At 68.9% G+C, this 21015-nt stretch overlaps 3 protein-coding genes across 8 annotated transcripts; all 3 read right to left on the bottom strand.

Moving 5' to 3' along the window:
- Positions 1–1268: 1268 nt before the first annotated feature.
- On the bottom strand, positions 1269–10663 carry MAMDC4 (MAM domain containing 4). Of its 3 annotated transcripts, none has more exons than XM_081791004.1 (29): positions 9435–10663; positions 8854–8964; positions 8600–8773; positions 8395–8520; positions 8071–8201; positions 7903–7987; positions 7638–7763; positions 7404–7538; positions 7234–7322; positions 6976–7149; positions 6571–6655; positions 6318–6497; positions 6102–6230; positions 5814–5945; positions 5572–5693; positions 5378–5489; positions 5085–5201; positions 4848–5006; positions 4602–4738; positions 4314–4533; positions 4107–4244; positions 3894–4012; positions 3720–3810; positions 3371–3517; positions 3074–3208; positions 2835–2962; positions 2629–2737; positions 1968–2143; positions 1269–1834 (listed from the first exon to the last, which is right to left on the bottom strand). In XM_081791004.1, exons 1-29 carry the CDS (start codon positions 9472–9474, stop codon positions 1793–1795), a joined length of 3669 nt encoding a protein of 1222 aa, XP_081647130.1. In that variant the 5' UTR covers positions 9475–10663; the 3' UTR covers positions 1269–1792. The 3 variants fall into 3 exon arrangements, with proteins under 3 accessions (XP_081647130.1, XP_081647131.1, XP_081647132.1); XM_081791005.1 differs by having other exon boundaries at positions 4848–4982; XM_081791006.1 differs by lacking the exon at positions 3371–3517.
- Positions 10664–10723: 60 nt separating this feature from the next.
- PHPT1 (phosphohistidine phosphatase 1) lies at positions 10724–12100 on the bottom strand. Of its 2 annotated transcripts, none has more exons than XM_081791019.1 (3): positions 11885–12100; positions 11429–11553; positions 10724–10957 (listed from the first exon to the last, which is right to left on the bottom strand). In XM_081791019.1, the coding sequence occupies exons 1-3, from the start codon at positions 12042–12044 to the stop codon at positions 10865–10867; spliced, it is 378 nt and encodes a 125-aa protein (XP_081647145.1). In that variant the 5' UTR covers positions 12045–12100; the 3' UTR covers positions 10724–10864. The 2 variants fall into 2 exon arrangements, with proteins under 2 accessions (XP_081647145.1, XP_081647144.1); XM_081791018.1 differs by lacking the exon at positions 10724–10957 and adding an exon at positions 10977–11151.
- Positions 12101–12762: 662 nt separating this feature from the next.
- Positions 12763–20324, bottom strand: AJM1 (apical junction component 1 homolog). 3 transcript variants are annotated; one of them, XM_081791007.1, is made up of 3 exons: positions 19711–20324; positions 17900–17983; positions 12763–17824 (listed from the first exon to the last, which is right to left on the bottom strand). In XM_081791007.1, exon 3 carries the CDS (start codon positions 17763–17765, stop codon positions 14820–14822), a length of 2946 nt encoding a protein of 981 aa, XP_081647133.1. In that variant the 5' UTR covers positions 17766–17824; positions 17900–17983; positions 19711–20324; the 3' UTR covers positions 12763–14819. The 3 variants fall into 3 exon arrangements, with proteins under 3 accessions (XP_081647133.1, XP_081647134.1, XP_081647135.1); XM_081791008.1 differs by lacking the exon at positions 19711–20324 and adding an exon at positions 19197–19433; XM_081791009.1 differs by lacking the exon at positions 17900–17983.
- Between the last annotated feature and the right edge of the window lie 691 nt (positions 20325–21015).

Raw genomic sequence — 21015 nt, 5'->3', positions numbered from 1 at the left:
CTGAAGGTCCCCCTCTGTGGTGCCGCTTCCTCGTCACCGTCTGCTGGGATAGGCCACAGGCTTCAGTCAGCCCCTTGATCCCGGACCCGTGCCCTCCCCTGGCGTGGAGTCTCCAGTGGGCTGGACGGCAACGTGGTCTCACGCCAGGCAGGAGGGGGCACTTGGCTGTGCAGGTGTGGCTGTCTCCCCTTCCCCGGGATGGCCGTGCCCAGTGGGACCTTCCAGGCCCAGGCAGGGCCGTGTCAAAACTTCCTGTGGGGGTGCCTGGCTGGCTCGGTCGGTGGAGCGTGTGATTTTTTTTTAAAGTTTATTTATTAATTTTGAGAGAGAATGAAGGGGGAAGGGAGGATCCCAAGGAGGCTCCACGCTGTCAGCACAGAGCCTGACCCAGAGCTTGAACTCATGAAGCCATGGCAGATCGTGACCCGAGCAGAAACCAAGAGTTGGATGCTTAACCGACTGAGCCGCCCAGGTGCCCCAGAGCGTGAGGCTCTTGGTCTCAGGGGTCGTGGGTTCAGGCCCCACGTTGGGTTTGGTTGGAGCTTACTTAATGAATAAGTGATTTTTTAAAAAAATTTCCCTTGTGGAAGAGCAGAGCCGGGGACCCTCCCTGGGTTAGGAAGATTCGGCTCCGTTTTACTAGGCAAGGAGGGAATGCAGGCACACCAGGGGCCTTGACACCTCCGAGAGAGGGGGGTTGCCTTCATCCTTGGACCCCGTGAGGTCAGGAGGGTGGGAGCCTTGGGTTTGCCTTCCAGTGACCTCAGCAGCATCCCCAGGGCACCGAGTGACCTCTGAGACACATCATTCCGGGGACCACTGGATTTGCCCACGGGATGGTGAGCTCGGGGACACTTACGGCATGGACCCTTTACCATGGGACAGTGGACGTGGGACCTTTATGTGGAATCACGGACAAAGCAGGGCGTTTCCTCACCAGACCAGCTTTATGTCCCTGACAGCTACTTCAGCGTTTGCTAGTCAGTCTGTGTCCGGGGTTTCTCCCTGTCCTGAATTAGAATCACCCAGCGAGGGGCACCTGGGTGGCTCAGTCGGTTAAGCGTCCAACTTCGGCTCAGGTCATGATCTCACGGTTCGTGGGTTCGAGCCCCACGTTGGGCTCTGGGCTGACAGCTCAGAGCCTGGAGCCTGCTTTGGATTCTGTGTCTCCCTCTCTCTCTGCTCCTCTCCCACTTGTGTTCTGTCTCTCTCTCTCTCTCAAAAGTAAATAAACATTAAAAAAAAAAAAAAAAAAAAAAAAAAGAATCACCCAGCGAGGCAGGGGCTGGGCAGGGCCTGGGTCAGATTCCCACAGGCTGGGCTGGATAGCCTGGGTGCTGGGGTGCCTTCCCGGCCAGGGACAGGGGCTTCTCAGGGTCCCGCTGTATCTGCCTCTGGTACCTCTAGCCCTCGGCCCCGTCCCGTGTGGCCTGCCTGTTACCTGTCAGCTGAGTCACTGAGACCTGTGGGAGGTGCCCCCAAGCACATCCTTTCAGGCAGGTTGGGTCAGTTCTGGGGATCCCCAAGAGCCCACCTTCCCGCTGACAGAGCAGGGTGCACAGACCTCAGCCAATAAGTGGGGGCTGCCCTCGGGGGCCAGGGCGTTTATTGTTGGGGTGAGGACCGTACCCAGGCACGTGGGTGGCAGTCTCGGTGCTGGGTGACCGTGTGGGGGCTCAGTGCGTCCTGGGGGAGGGGCAGGGGTTGTTCCTTGGGCTCTGTCTGCCAGGGATTGGGGGAAGGGGGTGGGGGGTGACCGTCTTGTGAGGAGCCAGAGTCTTCTCTGCGTCATCTACTGGCTGTCGGTGAGCGAGGCCGGCAGGGTGACACCGTCCTAGGAGGAAGGAGAGGGGCCTCTGACTGCTGGGTGGCCGCTGCGCGTGTGGACGGCCCTGGCCAGGGAGAGCAGACCAGGGGGCTTCTCCCCAGTCAGCCCTGCCCACCTGTCCCTACCCAGGGGCTCCTACCGCATTGAAGACGATGTTGTCAAAGCCGGGGGCCACAGCCGCTGTCTCGCCCTGCGACGGGCAGCCCCCCTTCTGCAGCCAGCGTCGTCCCGCCAGTCCTAGCAGGACGAGGAGGACAAGGACGACGAGGGCACCGCCGACCGCGGCTGGCACCGATGTGGCCACTACCGTGTCCCCTGTGGTCCGAGGGCCGTATGAGCCCGAGGACTCAAGCCCTGCCTGTCGGCCCTGTCCCCTGAGGTGGCACTTGGGACGGCCCATCCTTGAAACCCTGGCAGGTCGTGCCAGCACGAGGCTCCAGACCTGGCGGGGGTCACAGCCTCAAGCTAGAGCCGCCCCTCCATCACAAAGAGACAGTGGGCCGCGTGGGCTCCACGGGCAGGCTGGCCACGGCCGCCGGCCCGCCGGGCACCTCCTCCAGGGTCTGGGAGTGAGGGCGTGGAGTGCAGAGGCCGGCTGAGAGCCGACTCGGCTCCTGAGGGACCAAGGGCAGGGGTGGCCCGGCCCAGAAAGGGAGGGGACAGTGGGCAGGGGGAGGGGCGGGGCAGGTCCCGCCTCGGTGGCTCTCCTGGCTCCTTGGGCAGCCGTGCAAGCCACAGGCTGCCAAGCCTGACGGAGTCCCGGGTCTGGGGCAGGGCTGGCTGACCTGGGCAGCGCTTACCCTGGCCGGGTGCAGGCAGCTGGCAGTGCCGTCCGTCCAGATACTCGACGTCGTCCAGGGCGATGGGCCCCACGGCTGGCTGGCCGCTTAGAGTGGCTTCAAACACGATCTGACCAGAGGGAGAGGGGGCTGGCTGCGTGGGCTGGAGGAGGAGGGCGGGGCCTGGGGCCTCTGCAACCGCCAGGCTCCGGGCGGCCCGGCCTCACCTGGAACTCCTCTGCGCTGGCCACCTCCACCTGGCCCAGCAGCCACTGGTGCCGCAGGCGCCCGCCCATGCTCCACACGGCCAGCTGGCCCCGGGCGCTGTTCAGGAGCACCCGCAGCTGGCCCTTGTCTGCAAGAAGGGGGCCGGGGCGGCTCAGGTCCCCAGCCCGGTGGGCCAGGGCTGCCCCCATCCGCCCTCGCTGCTTCCAGCACCCATCGCTACTGGCCCGGCCCCACTCACAGAAGTGCTCCGGGAAGCCCATGTGGTACCAGAAGCGGAGGCAGGAGGCCTCGGTGGCGGGCAGAGGCTGGCTGTGCAGCCAGGCTGCCTGGCCCCCCGGGCCCAGCATGTGGGTTTCGAAGAGCACGAAGTGTCCTGGAGGTGAGAGGGACAGGGTGCCTGGCTAACTGGCCGTGGCCCTTGATTCTGATGGGAGCCCCCACGGGCTGGGCCGGTTGGCCTGGGGCGGGGTGGGGTGCGTGCCCCCCCGGGGTGTGTGTGTGTGGCCCCGGGGCCCCTTGCCCACCTCGGACGCACCTGTCTCTGTGCCCAGAGTGTGATCCACCAGGGGCTGGGGGTAGCGGGAAGGTGCGGCCCCACTGCTCCAGTCCCAGCTGTACCCTCCCAGGCCAGGCCAGGCCAGATGACTCCAGCCACACAGGCCAGCCTCAAAGTCACAGGAAGCTGCGGGAGACCTGGGCAGTGAGCCGGGGTGCCCCCACGCCCCCGGGGAGCCCGGCCAGTGAGCGCTGCTGCCTCCCCTCTCTGTCCTGCTGGGGCCAGGGGGCCAGGGGGCCAGGCCAGGCATCTGCCGGTCCGCACTGGAGCTGGTACCAGCCGCGGATGGGTCACAAGGGGGCCCGGGGCCCGGCCGCGGGGCTCCCACCTGGCCGAGGGCAGGGCCCGTCCTGGAGGAGCAGGTCGTCCAGCGCGATATAGGAGTGCTCCACGCCGGCGGCTACCGCCTCGAACACCACCTGGGCAGGGACAGGGCAGGGCAGCCTCGTGCGTGGTCCGGGCGGGCCCCGGAAGCGAAAGGTCGCCTGCCCCCGGCACTCACCCTCCAGGCCCTCTCGGCCTGCACGTCCACACTCCCCAGGCGCCAGGCGGACCCTCCGTGGGCACTGATGCTGAGCACCTGCTTCCTCTCGGCCTCCCCCACGTGGACCTGCAGGGTGCCTGCCACGCCGAGTGACCAGCCCAGGTCAGCAGCAGCAGGGGGAGGGGGGGGGGGTGGCGGCCGCTCGGGGGCCCCGGGCTGCAGACCCCTCACCTGGGTTTCTGAGGCTCAGGTGGTACCAGAAGGTCAGGCAGGCAGGCTGGGCCAGAGGCTGGTGCTCCTCTGAAGTCAGGGAGGCCACGTGGCCGGGGGGCAGGGCCCGGGGGCTCGTGTCCACCACCATGTAGTGCCCTGGGAGGCGCCAGCGTCAGCCCCCACATGGCCCCCTCTGCCCACCCCTCCGTCACCCCCGATGCGAACCTTGAGCCGTCCCCGTGGTGTGGTCAGCGCGGGGGCCCCAGGCGGCGTGGCCCGTGGCATTGGGCTGGCGCGTCCAGAGGCCTTGGCCCCCGCTGGAGAAGCCACAGGCTGAGTCCTCAAAGGAGCACCGCCTGGGAGCCCAGCAGGGCCCGGGTCGCAGGGCCACGTCGTCCAGGCCCATCGTGCCGTGGTAGCCGTCCCGGGAGCCCTCGAACAGCAGCTGGGGGCAGAGGGGGTGAGCGGCTGTGGGCTGGCCCTGTCCCCCACCGCCCTGGCGCGGGGCCTCACTTGGTACTTGGTGCCAGAGCCCGGCTGGTGGTGGAGGGTGGCCCAGGCCTCGTGCCAGTGGTTGCCATGGGTGCCGGTCCGTGACCACAGGAGCGTGTCTGCCTCTCCTTCCCGCCTCAGCACCAGGCGCAGTGTCCCTAGACAGGGGGGCGGGGGTAGGAGGGGACCAGAGCCCAACTCTTGAAGGCTTCCGCCCCTGCAGGGCCCCGGACCCAGGAGGCCCTGCCCGGCACCAGGGTCGCTCACCGATCTGGGGCCCGTGGAGGTGATACCAGAAGGAGAGGCACTCCTGAGGAGCTGTGGGCACCTGGGGCTGGGTGAGCAGGTGGGCACCAGGGCCCCGGGCTGGGGGGTCCGTGGGGTCCAGAAGCAAGAAGTAGCCTGCGGCAGGGACACCGGGCTGAGCTGCAGAGACCCCGGGTTCCAGGAGGGGCTTGGCCCAGACCGAGAGCCGCCCCCCGGGCTTGGGTGCCCCTGCCCTACCTCGGCCTGTGGTGTGGTCGTACCCGGGGCCGTGGCTCTGGATCCGGCGCCAGTGGGCATCTGTGAGGTGGCCGGTGTACCAGCCGCACGTGTCCCGCTCGAAGTTACAGGAGACCTCTGAGGGCGGGGCCGCGGTGGGGTCAGCACGCCCCGAGCACCCCCACACCCGCCCTGTGTCCCTAGAGGGTGTGAGAATTGCTCTCTGGGGTGGGGGCTCCCAGGGTCCCTCGAGGTGGTGACGGGGGGCGGGGGGGAGAGGCCCCTGGGTAGGGGCTGGGAGCGGGCAGAAGGACCTGAGTCCTTCTCAGTGGCTGTCACGGGGCTGCAGTCCTTCAAGGTCACATCGTCCACTCCAGCGCCCTGCTGGCCAGGGCCGTCCAAGTCCACCAGGCCGACAAACTCCAGCTTCGTGAGGAGCACAAGGGAGGGGGCTGTCGAGTCAGCGCTGGCTCTGTGACCCCCCCCCCCCCCAGGCTGCCCTCCTTACGCGGAAAGGCCGGCGGCGTGCCCCAAGAAGGACTCTGTCCATCCTCCAGCCCTGGCTGCTGCCCGGGGCCTGCCACACCAGCTCACGGTTGCTGTCCTCCACCACGACCAGGGCCAGGAAGCCTGGCCGAGGGGGTCACTGTGGGTCTGCCCAGCCCTCCTCCCCCACCCTCCCGCAGGGTGTCTCGGGGCGGGGTGGGCCAGAGGGACAGCAGGGGGGGGGTGGGGGGGTGGGGTGGGTACCTTGGGGGTTACTCTGGAAATAGTAAGCCATGTGGAGCTCACAGCGGGGGCCCGAGGGACCCAGGGGAGGTGTGAGGACCCGGGCCTCTGCCGCCAGCTGTCCCCAGGCCCTCTGCAGGGACAGGAAGTGCCCTGAGGAAAAGCAAGGCCTCTCAGAGCCAATTCCTGCCAGGGCCCCCCCGCCCCCCTCACCCCGCTGCCCCAGGCAGGCACACTCCCTGGTGAGAGGAGGCACAGCAAGGTCCCCTCTGGGGGTGCAGTTCGCAGATGGGGGGACTTGGGCCTCACCAGCAGCGGTCCCGCGGGCGCCTGCGCCAGGGCCCCGGCTCTCCTGGGCCGGGAGACGCCCCCACTGCAGTCGCCCCACGCTGGCATCCTCCCAGCCCCCCGCTGTGAGGGGCTCAAAGTCCGTGGTGCCTGGAACGGCAGTAGCAGGGAGGGTCGGGGAGGGTCTGGAGGAAGAGAGGGCCCCCCCGCCTCCCGCCAGCTCCGGCCGCCCCTCACCACAGTCCTGCTCATCCTCGCCCCCCTCGCACTGTTGCTGGAAGTCACAGAGCTGCTCTGGGAGGACGCACCGGTCCCCGCAGGAAAGATGTCCCGGCTCGCAGAAGTCCCGGGGCCGCAGGCTGGACGGCTGGCGCCAGGGGGCTGCGGCCCAGAGCCCAGGAGGTGATCCAGACACCTCTGTGGGGACAGAACAGGGGTCAGGGGGGTGGGCTGTGCTTCTCCTGGAGAGGGAGGGGCTCAGCGGGCCCACCTGGGACTGGCTGGCAGTGGTCCGACAGGATGAGGTCATCCAAACTCACGACACCGCCTGGGCCTGTGTGCCCAGTGAGCAGAATCTGAGGGCACAGGGGACTCAGGGTGTGCCCCCCCGCCCCACATCCTTCTGTCATCCCCAGGTCGGCTCCGCCAGCCCTCCCCCTGCCTGGCCTCGCCTCGTGTCACCGGATACCCTCCCCTGTCACCACCCCCACGCAGGCCTTGAAAGCGACCCCTCCTTCCCTGGGCCTGCTCCCAGAGCTTCCTGCTGACACAGCCTGGGGCGGGGGGGGGGGGGGGGGGGGGGCCCTGATCTCCCCTGCCCAGCTTTCCGGGGGGCGGGGGGCCCTCTGGGACCTCCCGCTCGCCCACCCCTGGCCGCCGCCGTCTCGGGCCTCACCCGGAAGGGGTGGTCGCTCTGGATGTCGACCCGGTCTCGGACCCAGGCGGCCCCCAGCTCTCCGTGGCGCCTGCGCAGCAGGACGGGGCCCTGAGGGGAGCCTGGGCTCTGAATCTGCAGGAACAGCTGGAGGCAGCCACCCTCAGACCCGTGCAGGTAGTGGTAGAAGATAAGCTGAGAAGAAGCCAAGGAAGGTCAGGGAGACCCCCGGGCCTGGGCAGCCAGGTCGGGCGGCCCCGTGTCCCCCACCCACCTCACCGAGCAGTGGTGGGGGCCTGAGGCTTGGAACTCGGGGCTGGAGAGGACAGCGGGGGCGCTGGGCTCGGCCACGGAGACCAGGAAGGAGCCTGGGGAGACACCAGACGTGGGCCGGGGTGGCCGGGCGGGGCCCCGGTGGGTGCTCCCCGGCGGTCCCCCGTGGGCCTCACCCTGCGCGCTATTGCGGCTGTGGTCCCGGCGCGGCCAGGCTGGCGGCCTGGGGCCGGCACTGTGGTTCCGGGCCCAGCCCTCCGAGTGGTTCCACGGGCCCAGGCCCGTCTCGAAGTCGGTGGCCGTGTGGCGGCCTGTGGGGGAAGCAGGGTCAGGCTGCCGGCAGGGCCCGTACCCCGCCTGTCCCGCTCCAGCATGCTCCCTGGTGACCCCCAGCAGCCCCTCCAGCTCACGGCAGGTGGGCGTGTCCTCATCTGAGCCGTCCCCACAGTTGTCCTCTCCGTCGCACAGCTGGTGGGGCTCCACGCAGGCCATGTTCCCACAGTGGTGGTACCCCAGGGGGCAGCGTGCCTGGGGGGCTGACATGGGGGAGGGGCAGCCCGTCACCGTGACCCCAAGACCCCGGGGGCCGGGGCAGCTGGGGGAGAGGCTCAAGGCCATCTGGGTCCTGCTAACCCACTGCCCCCCAGGTGTGGGTCCGCGGCACGGGGGCCTTACTGGGCAGCCCACAGCCCCGGAAGACCACGTCGTCCAAGGCCACGGTGCCCCTGTGGGTGGCATTTCGGGTGGCAGAGAAGGTCACCTGAAAAGAGTGGGGTTCTCAGGACTTAAGTCAGGGCTCAGACCCTCCCTGCTCCCTCCACATCCAGACCACCCCCAGCTCACCCAGAAGTCGCCCCGGATGCGGCCAGTGGCCACCACCAGCTCCTGCCAGCCTGGGCCCCAGGGCCCAGAGCTCTGCCACAGGGTCAGCGTCTCGGCCCTGTGGGTCAGCTCTAGCCGCAGCTCAGCCACATCTGTAAGTGGGGGACGGGGGGTCCTGGGGCGGCTTGGGCCCCGCTGCTTCCCGCAGCCTGCTGGCTGTGCCCTGCCCTAGGACCCTTGTCCCTCCCTTGAGGTACCTTCCCGGTCTCTGCAGTGGCCCTCCGTCCTTTCCCAGTCCCTCCCCTCGGGGTGCCCCACCCTGGTGGAGGAGTTCTGGGCACCCACCTCCAGTGGCCGTGTGGTGCCAGAGCCTCAGCTCACAGGTGGGGGCGGCGTCGTGCAGGACGGGGGAGCGCAGGGCTGCCGTGGACGCCTCTTTCCCGCGGTGCGTGCCAACAGCCGTGTACCAGCCTGGCCGGCAGAGAGGTCAGGAAATGGGGCTGGAAGTGAAGGGGGGAGGGGGCACCACGGACGCCCGCCAGGGCCTCACCGAGGTCTGTGCCGAGAGTGTGGTCTGAGCGCGGCCCCAGAGGCTCCAGTGTGGCTCCTGCCCGGTCTCGCAGCCACCTGTAGCCTGAGGTGCTGATGTCCCGCCAGCCGCAGGAGTCTCGCTCGAAGTCACAGGCGAAGGGGGCGCCCGGGGCGGGCGAGACCCCGTGGTAACCTGGAAAGTGGGGGGCTCAGGGCTGTCTGCAGAGAGCTGGCCTGCCCGCCCCCTGCCCGCCCCACCGGGCCCCAGCTCACCGCACTGGGCCTCGTCGGAGCAGTCTGGGCAGTCACACACGAAATTGCATGCGGCCTCGCTGGGGGCCCTGCAGTCGTTGGGGACCCAGGCCCGGCCTGGGGGCCCTGCTGCTAGGAGAGAGACAGGCGGGTGGCCTGGGGCGGGGTGACCCCCCCCAATCCCAGGCGGCCCAGGATACTGTTCACCTGCTCTGAGGCCTAGGCCAAGAGGTCAGGGAGGGAGGGGGCTGGGTCCTGCCAGCTGGGGGGTCCTGGTCAGGGCCAGGCAGGACACATCTGGCCCAGGAGAGGCGGGCTGCACGTCAGGATGGGGGGGGGGGGTTGTGAGCATGGGACCAACGACATGGGACGCCCCCGAGGAAGGGAGCAGGAACCCAACAAGGAAATGCCCCCGGCCCCCTCAGGCTCCTTCCAGGGCCCTCTCGCCCTGGGACCCGGGTGGACACTGGGGCCAGGTAAAGCAGAATTCGTGCCCCTTCCCCGATGGGGCAACCCCCAGGCCCCCAAAGGCTTGTCCTGGGCACCCCCCAAAGGCCACCCAGGGCCTTGCCCCTCTCCTGGGGAGGAGACCTGACACTCACCCAGGAGCAAGGCCAGCAGGAGGTGGTGGGGCAGACGCATGGTTGGGCCAGGGGAGTGAGGCCGAGGGACAGCGCACTCCAGGCGGCCTCACGGGGATTTCGCCCGGTTATCTGTCTGTGGCCCCGCAGGCTGAGTCTGCTCTGCTTGGAGGGGGGACCTGTCCCCTTCTGTACCCGCTGCCCGTCAGCAGGCCCCGCCCTGTGTTGATGAGGACGAACGTCCGACTGTAAAAGCGTCCAGGAGAGGGGCCCCTGGCCCAGGTAGGCTCCCACCCGCCCGGATACTTCTGACCAAAGGTCGGGCTTCGGTCATCAGGCCCACCGCCCCAGCCCTGCCTGGCGGAGGCCCCGCCAGAGAAAGCACCCACTCGGGCTTTGTCTCCCAGAGCTGGGGCAGGAGCCCAGCACGCACCCCCCACCTGTGCCCCCAGCCCCACGTTCCGTGCCTCCCTGCCCCAAGTGACCAGGGACTTCGTCCTTCCCCACCACAGTCTGTGGCTGCCTGTTCGCTCATTCCTTTGTAAGGGACGATCATGTATTCATCAACAACCGTTCTGATTAGCGTGGCTGGGTGCTGCCGGGCACAGGGCATTTACCACCACGTGACCTGGGTCTTACCAGATCCTGTCTCATCACTAAGATGTGGTCACAACAGCCTGGAGAGGCCACCGTGAGCTCACGGAAGGCCTGCCCCAAGATGGCACCCGTGTTCACGGGGAGCCACAGGGACAGCTGTGCTCGGCTGTCCCCTCATCCACACATCCACTTGCCGCAGCTCGTCCCCCCTCAGCCCTGCACTGGGAGGAGAGGAGGGGGTCCTGCAGGGGGGCTCCAGGCTCCAAGCCTGAACCCTCAGAGCCTGTGGCTGCAGGGCGGGTGCCATGGGACCCGGTCTTACGAGGGGTCTGGGAAACTTCACGTGACTTCAAACGGCAGATCACGAGGGGACACTGATGTCAGCTGGCCCTGGGGGACTGGTGCTAACTCCTTGCGCAAGGGCTCATCAAAGAGTTTCCTCCCAGATGTCCTTGGACACAGGAGGGGTGGAGAGGAGCAATCAGGCCATAAATGGGGGCAGCAGCCCAGGGGCCCCCTTATCAGAGCACAAAGGGCTGAGTGTGCACGCCACCCCCCCCCCCCGGGGCCCCCAGATGTGGAGCCAGGTGAGGGACAGCCAGTAGGGGCCCTGCGGCTACCAGGGCCGCCTCCAGCTCTCTGTCACCCACACCCTCCGGCCAGGGGTCCCCAGGGGTGACCGGGAAGCAGACAGATCAAGACACACACACATCTGAGGAAGAGCAGGGGTGATAACGTTTTTAATTCCTGCAGGTGAGGTAAACCTGGGCGCTCGGGCCCGGCTGCTGTTGGTCTCCAAGGCCTGGCCCGGGGTGCATAGCGCCAGGGGGTATAGTGGGCCGCTCGGGCAGGCCTCAGTAACCGTCGTCGGCCCAGGTGACCTCGTAGTCCGGGTACACGGCTTTGATCTTCTCAGTGGAGACTGAGTGCTGGGCACGACCGTAACCCTGAAGACAGAGGCCGACGCTCACAGCCCCGTCCTGGCTCTGGGCGTCCATCGGCAGCAGCACCCGGGAGGCGGCTATGGAGGGGGCCCGCTGGAGCCGGACGTGGCCAGCCCTCCCTGACCGCCCAGGGCAAGCTGGCCGCCAAGGTGAGCAGTCCTTGCGCGTGGGCCCTCCAGCCCAGGGCGCAGCCTATCCTAGGTGCCGAGAGAGGCTGTGTGAATGCCCCTGGGTCTCCACCGTGGCCTGGTGAAGGGACTCGTGGAGGAACGGGACGCGGCCCACTGTGGCTGAGGGGCAGGCAGTGGCCTCCCTGCCACTACTCGTGGGAGATGGGGAAGCCACTGGCGGGAGGGGTCTGCGGCCCAGACAGCCAGAGAACCCCCAGTGCCGCAGGTGTCCTCAGCGCAGGGCAGTGAGGGCTTGTGAGAGCTGGTCCCTCCCCCCGCCCCCCTCCGCGGGCCGGGGGCTCACCATGGAGTAGCCATACACGTGGATCTTCTTGTCCTGGCTCTGGTGGGAGATGCGCCCGCCTCCCAGGCACTCACAGCTATAGCCCTTCTTCTGCATCTCGCTCGATACCTTGTCATAGATGTCGGCTGGGACAGGGAAGGCGGCTCAGCACGTGCCACGGCCCCCGGAGGCCCGGGGGATCTGGAGCTCCGGCTCTGGGCAGCTCCTTCCCCAGGAGAGGGGCCCCTCCAGGCTGGGACGCCATGAAAGGAGGAAGGCGTGCACCCGGGCAGGAGTCCTGGGACTAGGAGACACGGGTCGCGCCATGGCGGCCCCTCGCCCTCCAGGACCCTTGCCCTCAGACCGGGTACAGGACCGCCTCTCTCGACGCCGCCTCATTCCCCGCCCAGGGCCCTCAGCCCCGCCCCCAGACGCCCTCAGCCCCGCCCCGAAAACGCCGGCCGGCCCCGCCCTCACCGTGGTACTCGGCCCACTTATAGCCCCGCACGATCTCCTTGCTCTTCCCGGCCGGGGCCTCGGAGGGCGGCGCCGCGTGAACTCGGATTAGCACGTACTTGAAGACGCCGTCGGGATCGATGTCCACATCCGCTATCTGGGCGAGGTCCGCCGCCGCCATGTTTCCCACAGCCCGCCCGCCCCGGCAGCCCGCGGCCCTTCCCGCAGCGACCCTGGGTCGAGTAGACCGTGCGGGAGGCGGGCCCTGGGAGCCCGGACCCAATCCCGCGGGGCCTTGCTGCCCGGGCCCGGAGCTTCAGCCAATCGTGTCGCCGACCCGCAACACAGACTGGCCAATGGCAACCTAGCTCCTTGCCACTCCGCGGCCACGCCGGTCCCGCTTAAAGGGGAACAGGGACCCGGGAGTGGGCGGTGATTAAATCAAGTTAACTTAACAGTTCTTTTTTAGTGGGGACTGGGAGGCGGAGTGGGTAGCGGGAACGGTGGCAGGCTCCTTTAGAGGGGCTGGACGGCTCATGAGGCCCAAGCGACAAGCGCCCGTCCCGACCCCTCCCCCACCGCGTCCCAAGACCTCCCCGTCCGCCTTCCCAACGCGCGTTCCAAGGCCTCCCTCTCCCTCCCAAGGCCTCCCTCCCTGTCCCCCACCGCGTCCCAAGGCCTCCCTCTCCCTCCTCTCACCTCGTCCCAAGGCCTCCCTCCCTGTCCCCCACCGCGTCCCAAGGCCTCCCTCTCCCTCCCAAGGCGTCCCAAGGCCTCAAGGCCCTCTTCCCTTCCCTCCCGCGCCTGCCCAGCTCAGCGTGGTCAAGGGCCTTTCTCCCAGTCCCACCAGTCCCACCCACGGACCGCCCCCGCCCCGCCATCAAGGAGGAAGCAATGGCTACATTCGAGTTGTTTTACTTGGTTTGAAAGCATTCGCCCCCTGGAAATAATCCCAGTCCAGCCAGGATCATTCCTGGCCAGCCGGCCCTCAGGCGTGGGGCTGAAAGCTGAGGCCCTAGGGCAGGGGGCATGGCGGCTGGACTTGGGAGGCCACGAAGGCGGGTGGGGCAAGCGGGGCGCGTGGCCGATGCAAACGCGCTAGGCTGATAGGCCAAGGTTGGCGCGCAGACGTTGTGGGATGGGCTAGGGTGCATGGCACGGAAGGAGAGCCGGGAACAGAGGTGTGGGGGACGTTCACAATTCAATCGATGTCCTCTCCTGGCCCCGTTAGGGAGTGCTGGGAGCCCCAGGAGGAGCTTGCCAGGCCGGCCTGGTCCCCTCTCACTTTGTCCTTATGGAGCTAGGGCTGTGGGCCAATGAGTGTGCGCTCCCGGGAACAGAGCCCAGTCCCCTGCCTCGGGTCTCTAGGCCTCAGCACAGGGCAAGGCCAGAGCGAGCACACGCGGGATGTTCGTGTAGTCAAGCCCCCACACCTCCAGTCGTCCCCTGCCCTGATCAACTGGCTCACTCCGACACCCTTTCCCCGCAGTCCAATCTTTTTGTCCTCCCTACGTTAGTGGGTACGAGCCCCTTCTGGGCATGTGTGGTTCCTCCTGTTCATCCGCCCTCTGCATTTGCTTCCCTCCTCCCTGTGAGGTTAGGGCCTGCGCTGCCGGTTTCACCCCCTCTCTGTTCTGGCACCCACCTAGGGGCCTCCTGTCCGTGTGGGCCGGCAGCCGACTCACACACAGCCAGGACTCCTCACCTCTCAGCTCTGGGCCGGATCCTGCCAGCGCCCCCACCCACATCCTCCCGCCCACCCCGCCCAGGCCCCTCTCTCTGTCTGGGTGTGTTGTGCCTTGGTTGAAGACCTCCGACTATCCCCCTCCACTGCTGCTTGTTCCAAACCCTCCTGTAGGACCCATGTTAGGGCGGCTGGAGGTGAGAGGACCGGAGGGCGGGTAGCGTCGCCCATGTGTGGACTCCGTCGCCAGTGTGCGGGCTCAGGGTCCAGCCGTGCTCTTATCTTGCTGGGGCCCCCTCCAGCCTTGTCATCTCGGGACACGAACACACTGGGACTAATCAGGGTGTCCGCCAGAGAGGAAAGGCCTCTGAGCAGGATGCACCCTAAACCACAGAAGGCGGGTGGGGGGACCGTTGAAGCGACGGGACGAGGCTTTGGGCAACCGGGGCTCCTGGATCAGGGAGAACCAGGGTTGGGGAGGTTGCAGGGAGGCTTTGCGGACGTCAGGAAATGGACTGACCGGATCTTCGCGGTGGGGTCTGCGGTAGTGACCCCTCCGCGTGAAGGCAGGGTCGGGCGGTCCTCAGGCCCACCCCGCCTCCCAGCGGGGAGCACCAAGCGGCTGAGGACCGACCTCCGGGGAGGCCCCAGGGCTGGCTGGGAGCTGGGAGCCGGAGGAGGGGGAATGAAAGGCGGGGCCTGTGGCGAACTCAATGGGGCGGGACCTGGGCAGAGCTTGTGGCAAACAGAAGAAAGACGAGAGGAGCACGGCCTGGCCTGAGGGATTGGGCTGGGCTCCCGGTGGGCTGCGCGGGGTCTGGGTGGGCAGGCAAAGCTTGGGAGTGGGCCCTAGGTGGACTGCGCAGGCCCAGAGAGGGCTGTGTGGGGCTCCGGGTGGGCCTTGGGTGGACTAGTCGGTGTCTGAGTAGGCGGAGCAGAGCTCGGGGGTGGGCCCTAGGCGGACTGGGCGGAGCCCGGGGAGGCCCCAATGTGGAATGGGCTGGGCGGAGCCCAGGGGTGGGCCCAGTGTGGACTGGGCGGAGCCCGGAGGGGGTGTGTGGGCCCAATGTGGACTGGGCGGGGCCTGAGCGGGCTGGGTGGAGCCGGGGGTGGGCCCAATGTGGACTGGGCGGGGCCTGAGCGGAGCCCGGGGGTGGGCCCAATGTGGACTGGGCGGGGCCTGAGCGGGCTGGGCGGAGCCCGGGGGTGGGCCCAATGTGGACTGGGCGGGGTTTGAGCGGGCTGGGCGGAGGCCGGGGGTGACCCCACCGCTCACATGATGTCGTCCAGCAGGTTGGCGCTGGCCACCCAGTCGAGTGCGCGCGGCTCGGAGGCAGCCATGATCATGCACATGAAGGGGCGGCCGGTGCGCCGGTCCGTGGGGTAGATGGTGGTGGGCGTGAAGCGCCGGTTGGCCTCGACGAACTCGCAGAGCTGTTCGTAGACGCGCGGGAACTCGTGGCGCAGGAAGACGCCGCGCAGCCGCAGCTCGCGCTGGATGTGGATGAAGGCCACCTCGCGCGCGCGCCGGCCTGCCTCGCCTTCTTGGTCCAGGCCTGCGGTGCCTGGCGGCGGAGTCAGGATCAGCGTCTCCATGTCGGCCTCGCGACCTCGAGCCGGGGGCGGTCGAGCCGGGCTGCCGGCCGCCAACGCCACCTTGGCGAACTTACGCACCGTGGGCCCAGGGCTGCGCGGTGCGGGGGCGGGCCGGGCGGAGGTGCCGGGGGGCGTGGCGCCGGGGCCCACGGCCACCGACACACTGAGCAAGAAGCACTCGGCCGGCTCGTAGAGGCGCCCGGCGGCGGCCAGCTCGCGCGCGTAGCTGCCCAGGGGCGCCGCGTGCGTGGCCAGCTCGCGCAGCGACAGGTAGGTGGGCGACAGCAGCAGCCCCTCGAGGCCGAAGCGCAGGAAGTTGTCTGCAGAGCCAGGGCTCGGGAAGCCCAGGAAGAGCACGCCGCGACCGCGCGACAAGAAGCCGACACGCGCGATGCGCGAGAAGGCGCGGTGAACGGGGCCGCTGTCGCGGCAGAACTGCAGCACGTGGCGGCACACGCTGCCCACGCGGCCGTACACGCAGCGTGCCTTGTGCGCGTCCCAGTCTTCGCGGCGACACAGGCGCGAGCAGTAGTAGGTGTAGCAGCTGTGGCAGGACTTGAAGTAGAGGCAGGCGTTGAACATGGTCTCGGTGCGCCGGCAGCGTGCGTTGGAGCACGTCATCAGGTCGTCCTCGTCGGCGCTGGGCTCCGGGGACGCGTCGGCAGCCTGCCCCTGGCCGGCCGGCTCCTCGGCGCTGCCGGCGGACGCGGGTGGCGAGCGCGGCGCCAGCGCGGGTGCCCCGGAGCCCGCGGGCCTGGAGTCCAGCAGGCGGCGCAGCTGGCGGCCCAGTCCATCGGCCGCGGGCTCCGGGGCTTGGCCCGCGGGGGGCCGAGAGTCGATGACCAGGTCGGTGATGAGCTCGTCCAGTTGCTCGAGGCTGCGCTGGCGGCCACCCGTGGGCCCATCTGGGGCGGCGGGCGGAGACGGCCGGGGTCGCCCTCCCGGCAGCTCCCAGGCCCTGGCTGGCGGTCGCTCCCCGGCTCGCAGGTCGTTGTCGGTGATGGTGATCTCAGGCGTGACATACCAGTTGCGGCCCGGGCCCTCGCCCGCGCGGCCCTTCTCCGACAGCGACGTCTCGGACAGAGACAGCGCCGCATAGCGTCTGGGCGAGGTGGAGAGGTTCACGACGACGGGCGGGCGCCGGCCTTCCGGGGATGCGCCTCGCGGCTCCCGCGCCTCTCGCCCCAGCAGGTTTTCGTAGCTGCGGCCGCGGCCCAGGGGGTCCTCCCGGCGCGGCCCCGGCGCCAGGATGTTGTCCCAGGAGCGCGAGTAGTGGCGGCTGTCAGTGACCAACCGGGGCGGGCTGGTGCCGGTGCCGCCGTGCCAAGAGGCGAGCAATGGGCCAGGGTCCGGGGGAGGCACCACCTGCAGGGTGCGGTAAGGCCGCAGGCCCCAGTCACCCCAGGCGGGGCTGCCTCGTGGGTGTGGGTAAGTCCGAGCTAGAACGTCGCGATCGCGGTACCGCCCGAAGTCCTCTGTGTAAAAGGGGCGGAGAGCGGGGTGGGCCCGCGGCGGCTCCTCGGGAACATAGCGGGGGCCACAGGGCGGGCCGTAGGGCGGGCCGTAGGCTCGAGCGGCCTCCCCATAGTAGGAACGGGAGGGCGGCTCCTGGACCGGGAAGGTGCGCACTTCACCTGCGTAGTAGCCGCCGCCGCCGCGCCTTGGACTGGTCACAGGGGGCTCCTCCGACGGGAAGGGCCTGGCATAGTAGCCGTCGAAGGGCAGCCCAGGGCTGGCCGTAAAGCCACCAGCGTGGCCCTCGGGCTCCTCGGTGTAGAAGAATTGGGTGGGACCCGGCGGCGTGGTGAAGGGCAGACTTCGGCGCTCCGTATAGTCCCGGGGCCCAGGCAGGGGACCGTCGCAGTACAGCGCTCGCGGATCCGCGCAGTACGTGTCACTGGGGGTGGGGGTGCGCGACAGCGCCACGTGGCGAGGTCCGGGCACCGTGAGGCCGTGGAGCTGCGGGGCAGGGCGTGCCCAGGGCATGGTCTCCGCGGGCCCGCAGGACCGCGAGCCCCGGGCGGTGTGTTGCAGCACCGCGTCGTCCGGCTTGATGTCCAGGCGGCAGCGGACGTGGGGTGCAGGCCCGGCGGGCGGCTCGGGGGGCGCGCAGCGGCCCGTGGCGGCGCAGAGGGGCGCGATGCGGCCGGGGCCGCCCCGCTGCGGCTGCAGCTTGATGGGGTGCAATTCATTGGCGAGCGCGCGCAGCGCCGGGTACGCGGGCTCCCGATGCGGCGATGCCTCGCCCCGCGCTGTCCGTTGGGCCTCCCGGCCTCGGCGCGGCAGCACCGGCGGCGAGGCGGGCGCGGGCGCCAGGCCCGGGGTCGCGCGGGGCGCGCTCTTGGAGCGGGCGCGGCGCCGGGGCTCGCCATCGCGGGGCCGGGCGCGCGGCGCGGCCGGCTCCGGGGGCGGCGGCTCGGGTCGGGCCTCCATGGCCTCCCCGTCCAGCGCCTCCAGGAAGTCGAAGCTGCGACAGTGGCGCTTGTTGAAAGGCGCGGGCGCAGCTGGCGGGGGCACGGGGCGCTCACATGGCGGGCGCCGCGACGCGGGCCCGGGGGCCGCCACCTTGATGTCCTGGTACACGGTCGACACCAACAGGTCCGGCGGGTCCGTGCGGGTCATTTTAAAAGAGGTCCCCAGGCTGGCGGTCGCAGCTCACTCTGCCTTTCCGGGCTTTTGCCCTGGTGGGAGATGCGGGTCAGGGTGACCCCTCTGCAGCCCAGAGCTGGCTACACCCCTACGCTGGCCTGACTTACCTGGGACCCAGTGGGCGGAGCAGTCCTGGCTGCCCGCGGTGGCCGAGGCCCCAGGCACTTGCTCCATGCCGGCGTCAGAAGCACCTGCGGGAGGAACCCAGCCGTCCAGCTACTCAGGGTCTGTCCCCTGCCCCGGGCCACCCTTTCTGGGCCACTTTCTGCTGGGATGTAGCCAATCAGGCAGAAAGGCAATGGCCGTCGCTGTGGTTCCCGAGCTCCTGCTGCCAGGCCCGTGCCCCCGGGGGGCCTCCCCCTCCCCCCACTACCATCGGCAGGTTTGGGTAGAAGCCGTGTCCTGGGGCAGGAAGAACGGGGGTGTGTTCCCAGCTGGGATGACGGTAGGCTCCTTCGAAACCTTATTTACAAATTTCTTTACGGGTGTTTGCCTCACAACACTCATGGGTGACTTAAGCCCCGTCCTCACGCCCAGTGCAGGGCAAGCCCTCTGATGGTGTGGCCTGAGGGGGAGTCCCTGGACCGTGACAAAGTTGCTGAGTCTCCCTGGCCACCTGCTGACCGGGTGGGACATGGAGACCCTCCCCCAGCACGGCAGTGGTGGCTGCCCTGGGAACAGTCCCCGGAACCAAGCCCCGGTCCTGAGGCCCCAGCAGACATGGAGATGGCCCCATCAGGTCCAGGCACCGCCCCTGGGCTGACGGACTGGCCTGCCCCACCCTCGCCCTTCTGTGTGGCCCAGGCCAGCACACGCCACAAAGAACATCCCTTGGCCCTAAAGCCCCCTTTCCCTTGCAGAAACCTCTTTTGATCCCTGGTGTCTTAGGGTGGTTGGAACCCATTAAGCTTGTTGGGGCCGTCGTGACAAGGCCCGGGGAGCAGCCACCCCAGCTTTGCGGCCTGTGCCCTGCAGCTCAGAAACCGGTGGCGGCCGCAGGACCATGTGGGGGCGGGAGCCACCGGCTCAGGGCCGCCCCTCTTCCCCAGAGCAGCATGGGGCCAGGAGGCCGCAAGCAGGGGAGGCAGGGTGGTGGGCGGGTAAAGCCCCCCCCACCCTTCACTGCTTCTCCTCAGGAGAGAGCCCTCTCCACAGCAGCTCAGGAAGGCTCCATGGCAACCTGAGGTTCTGCTGCCCCCGCAATGGGGGCTGGGCGGGGGTCCACCCCTCTGCACTGGGCTCATGCTGAGACTTGGGCCACCGGCCCCTCTGTGGTACCCGGGGCCTGGACAGGTCGTGTAGGGTCTCAGACGGTGCTGACAGGGCCCCCACCTCACACGGGCTGGGGAAGCGTGCTCCTGGCCGGGCTGGGGGAAGCCCGGGGCGGGGGGGGGGGGGCCTCACCTGCCAGGGTCTCTGGTCAGGCCGACCCTGTGTCCCAGGTGTGCCAGGGGCTTTCTGCCGGCAGGGCTGCCCTTCTGGGTCAGGGCCATGAAGTCCCAGCGGCCCGTCCCATCGCAGCCTTGCACCCACCCCAATTCTGTCCCTGCTCATAGGACTGTCCCCTTCCCACTCCCTTCCATCTTAAGCTCAAAGCCAGGCTGGAATTGGGGGTCCGATGACAGGGCATGAAGCTCCGCCCCAGGGAGGTGACAGCTCCGCTTCGCCTCTGCGGCGGTAAGGATGGAGCTGGGCTGGGTGACATCCCTCCCCGTGGGCACGGGGGCGGTCGGTCCTTGCAGGGGCCCCAGGCCTAACGCGCCCCTCCCGCGGGTCTCCCCGCGGCCCAGCCCTGCCCCCCGCCCCGAGCGCCCGGAGTGAGGACCCGCCGGTGTAGCTCTGAAGTAGGACCCCATCCTTGCGGGTGCCCCCCCCCCCCATGACAGGGCCCGCGGGGCAGCGGCCCCCGATCCCTTACCTGGGCGCTGCTTCCCCGCCGCGCGCGCCCGGTGGGCTGCGCAGGCCTGCGCCCGCTCCGCCTTCTCCGCTCCGCGGCGTCCCCGGCACCGGCAGAAGCTTCGAGGCAGCGGCGCGGAGGCCGCCGGCTGCTCAGTGCTGCCCCTGGCGGCGGCCGGCGGGGCCGCATTTAAAGGGGCCGTGCGGTGGGCCTGGGACCCGTGTGGCCTGCTGGCAGTTGGTCGGGCTGTGCCGAGCGCCAGCTGAAAAGCGCTCCCTCGTTCTCAGGGTGCGGGCCTGGGCTCCAACCGGGGTACCCACACGCAGGGAGCAGCCTGCCGGTCCCGCCAGCCCCCACCCCGGGGGCACCTGGTGGCTTGGCGGTGGCCTCGGAGCAGGACCCTGGAGGAGCCCCAAGCTCCGGAATTCACACCTCCGCTGAGGCCTCGCAGGAGCAGATGGGCTGCTCCCAGCCCCGCTGGGCCCTGCTCCGCTCTGCCAGGCCGGAGGTGCCAAGCTCTGAAGGTTCCTGGGGCCAGATGGGCACGGCTGAGCGGGGCCTGCAGCCCTCCTGTCCCCAGGCTGCCGGGGCTCTACAGGGCAAGGGCACGCTCCTAGGCTCCCTGGGATCAGAGTCGAGGTGCGTGGAGGACTGTCACTGCCCTGGGCAGGTTTGCACGTGGGCCACTTACAAACCACGTGGTGATCTCCATTCTCCAGTCCCACCAGCCCCTTCCAAACCAGATGCTGAGCTGGGGAACCGTCTAACTGCGGAGGGTTGAGTCATGGATGCCCTTGGCTCCAAAGGCCAAGACCTGCCCCGCGTAGGTCCATTAGATCCAGGGCCCTGGGCAAGTTCATTTCGTGTCAGCCTGATCCGCACATTTACTGGGCTCCACGAGGACAGGAGATCTTGTAGGCTGTGGGCTGAAGGAAGTCCTTACCACGTCAGCTTAGTGTCTGGTCCCCAGCCCCTGCCTGCAGCCTCCAGGGTGAGAAACCGACTAGTCTAGGCACAGGAACTGGGGTAGGGGAGGCTTTCCAGACCGACAGGGGGATGGCCTGGCTACCACTCCCGCCTCCCTCTGTGTGCCTGGTTCTCATGGCAACCGTGGGGTGGGGGGTGGGCGCTGCTGGCAGCTAGAGGGGCCGGGGTATGCAGGGAGCAGCAGGGCTAGAGGCAGAACGGTGGCTGGGACAGGACAGTGCCTTCCAGAGGCCGGCAGAGCAGATGCACGCTTGCCCTCGGCAGGCCAGAGGCCCTCGGGTGTTCCTGGGTGCAGCCGCCCAGCCATGGCCTGGGGGGGCTGGGACCGGCGTGAAGGAC

The sequence above is a fragment of the Panthera onca genome, chromosome D4 (assembly GCF_046562875.1).
Source record: "Panthera onca isolate mPanOnc1 chromosome D4, mPanOnc1 haplotype 2, whole genome shotgun sequence".
In the NCBI taxonomy this organism is placed as follows: domain Eukaryota; kingdom Metazoa; phylum Chordata; class Mammalia; order Carnivora; family Felidae; genus Panthera; species Panthera onca.
Note: the sequence above shows the minus strand (reverse complement) of the source record. Positions and strands in the feature narration are given on the sequence as shown.

Coding starts and splice junctions, on each gene's coding strand:
- MAMDC4 (XM_081791004.1), bottom strand. CDS start 9,474: ATGCGTCTGCCCCACCACCTCCTGCTGGCCTTGCTCCTGG. Junction 3,209..3,370: donor CACTCTGGGCACAGAGACAG/GTGCGTCCGAGG, acceptor TCTCACCTCCAG/GACACTTCGTGCTCTTCGAA. Junction 2,144..2,628: donor GCTGCCTGCACCCGGCCAGG/GTAAGCGCTGCC, acceptor CTCGGACCACAG/GGGACACGGTAGTGGCCACA.
- PHPT1 (XM_081791018.1), bottom strand. CDS start 12,044: ATGGCGGCGGCGGACCTCGCCCAGATAGCGGATGTGGACATCGATCCC. Junction 11,554..11,884: donor TAAGTGGGCCGAGTACCACG/GTGAGGGCGGGG, acceptor TCCCTGTCCCAG/CCGACATCTATGACAAGGTA. Junction 11,152..11,428: donor ACGTGTATGGCTACTCCATG/GTGAGCCCCCGG, acceptor CTCGGCACCTAG/GATAGGCTGCGCCCTGGGCT.
- AJM1 (XM_081791007.1), bottom strand. CDS start 17,765: ATGACCCGCACGGACCCGCCGGACCTGTTGGTGTCGACCGTGTACCAG.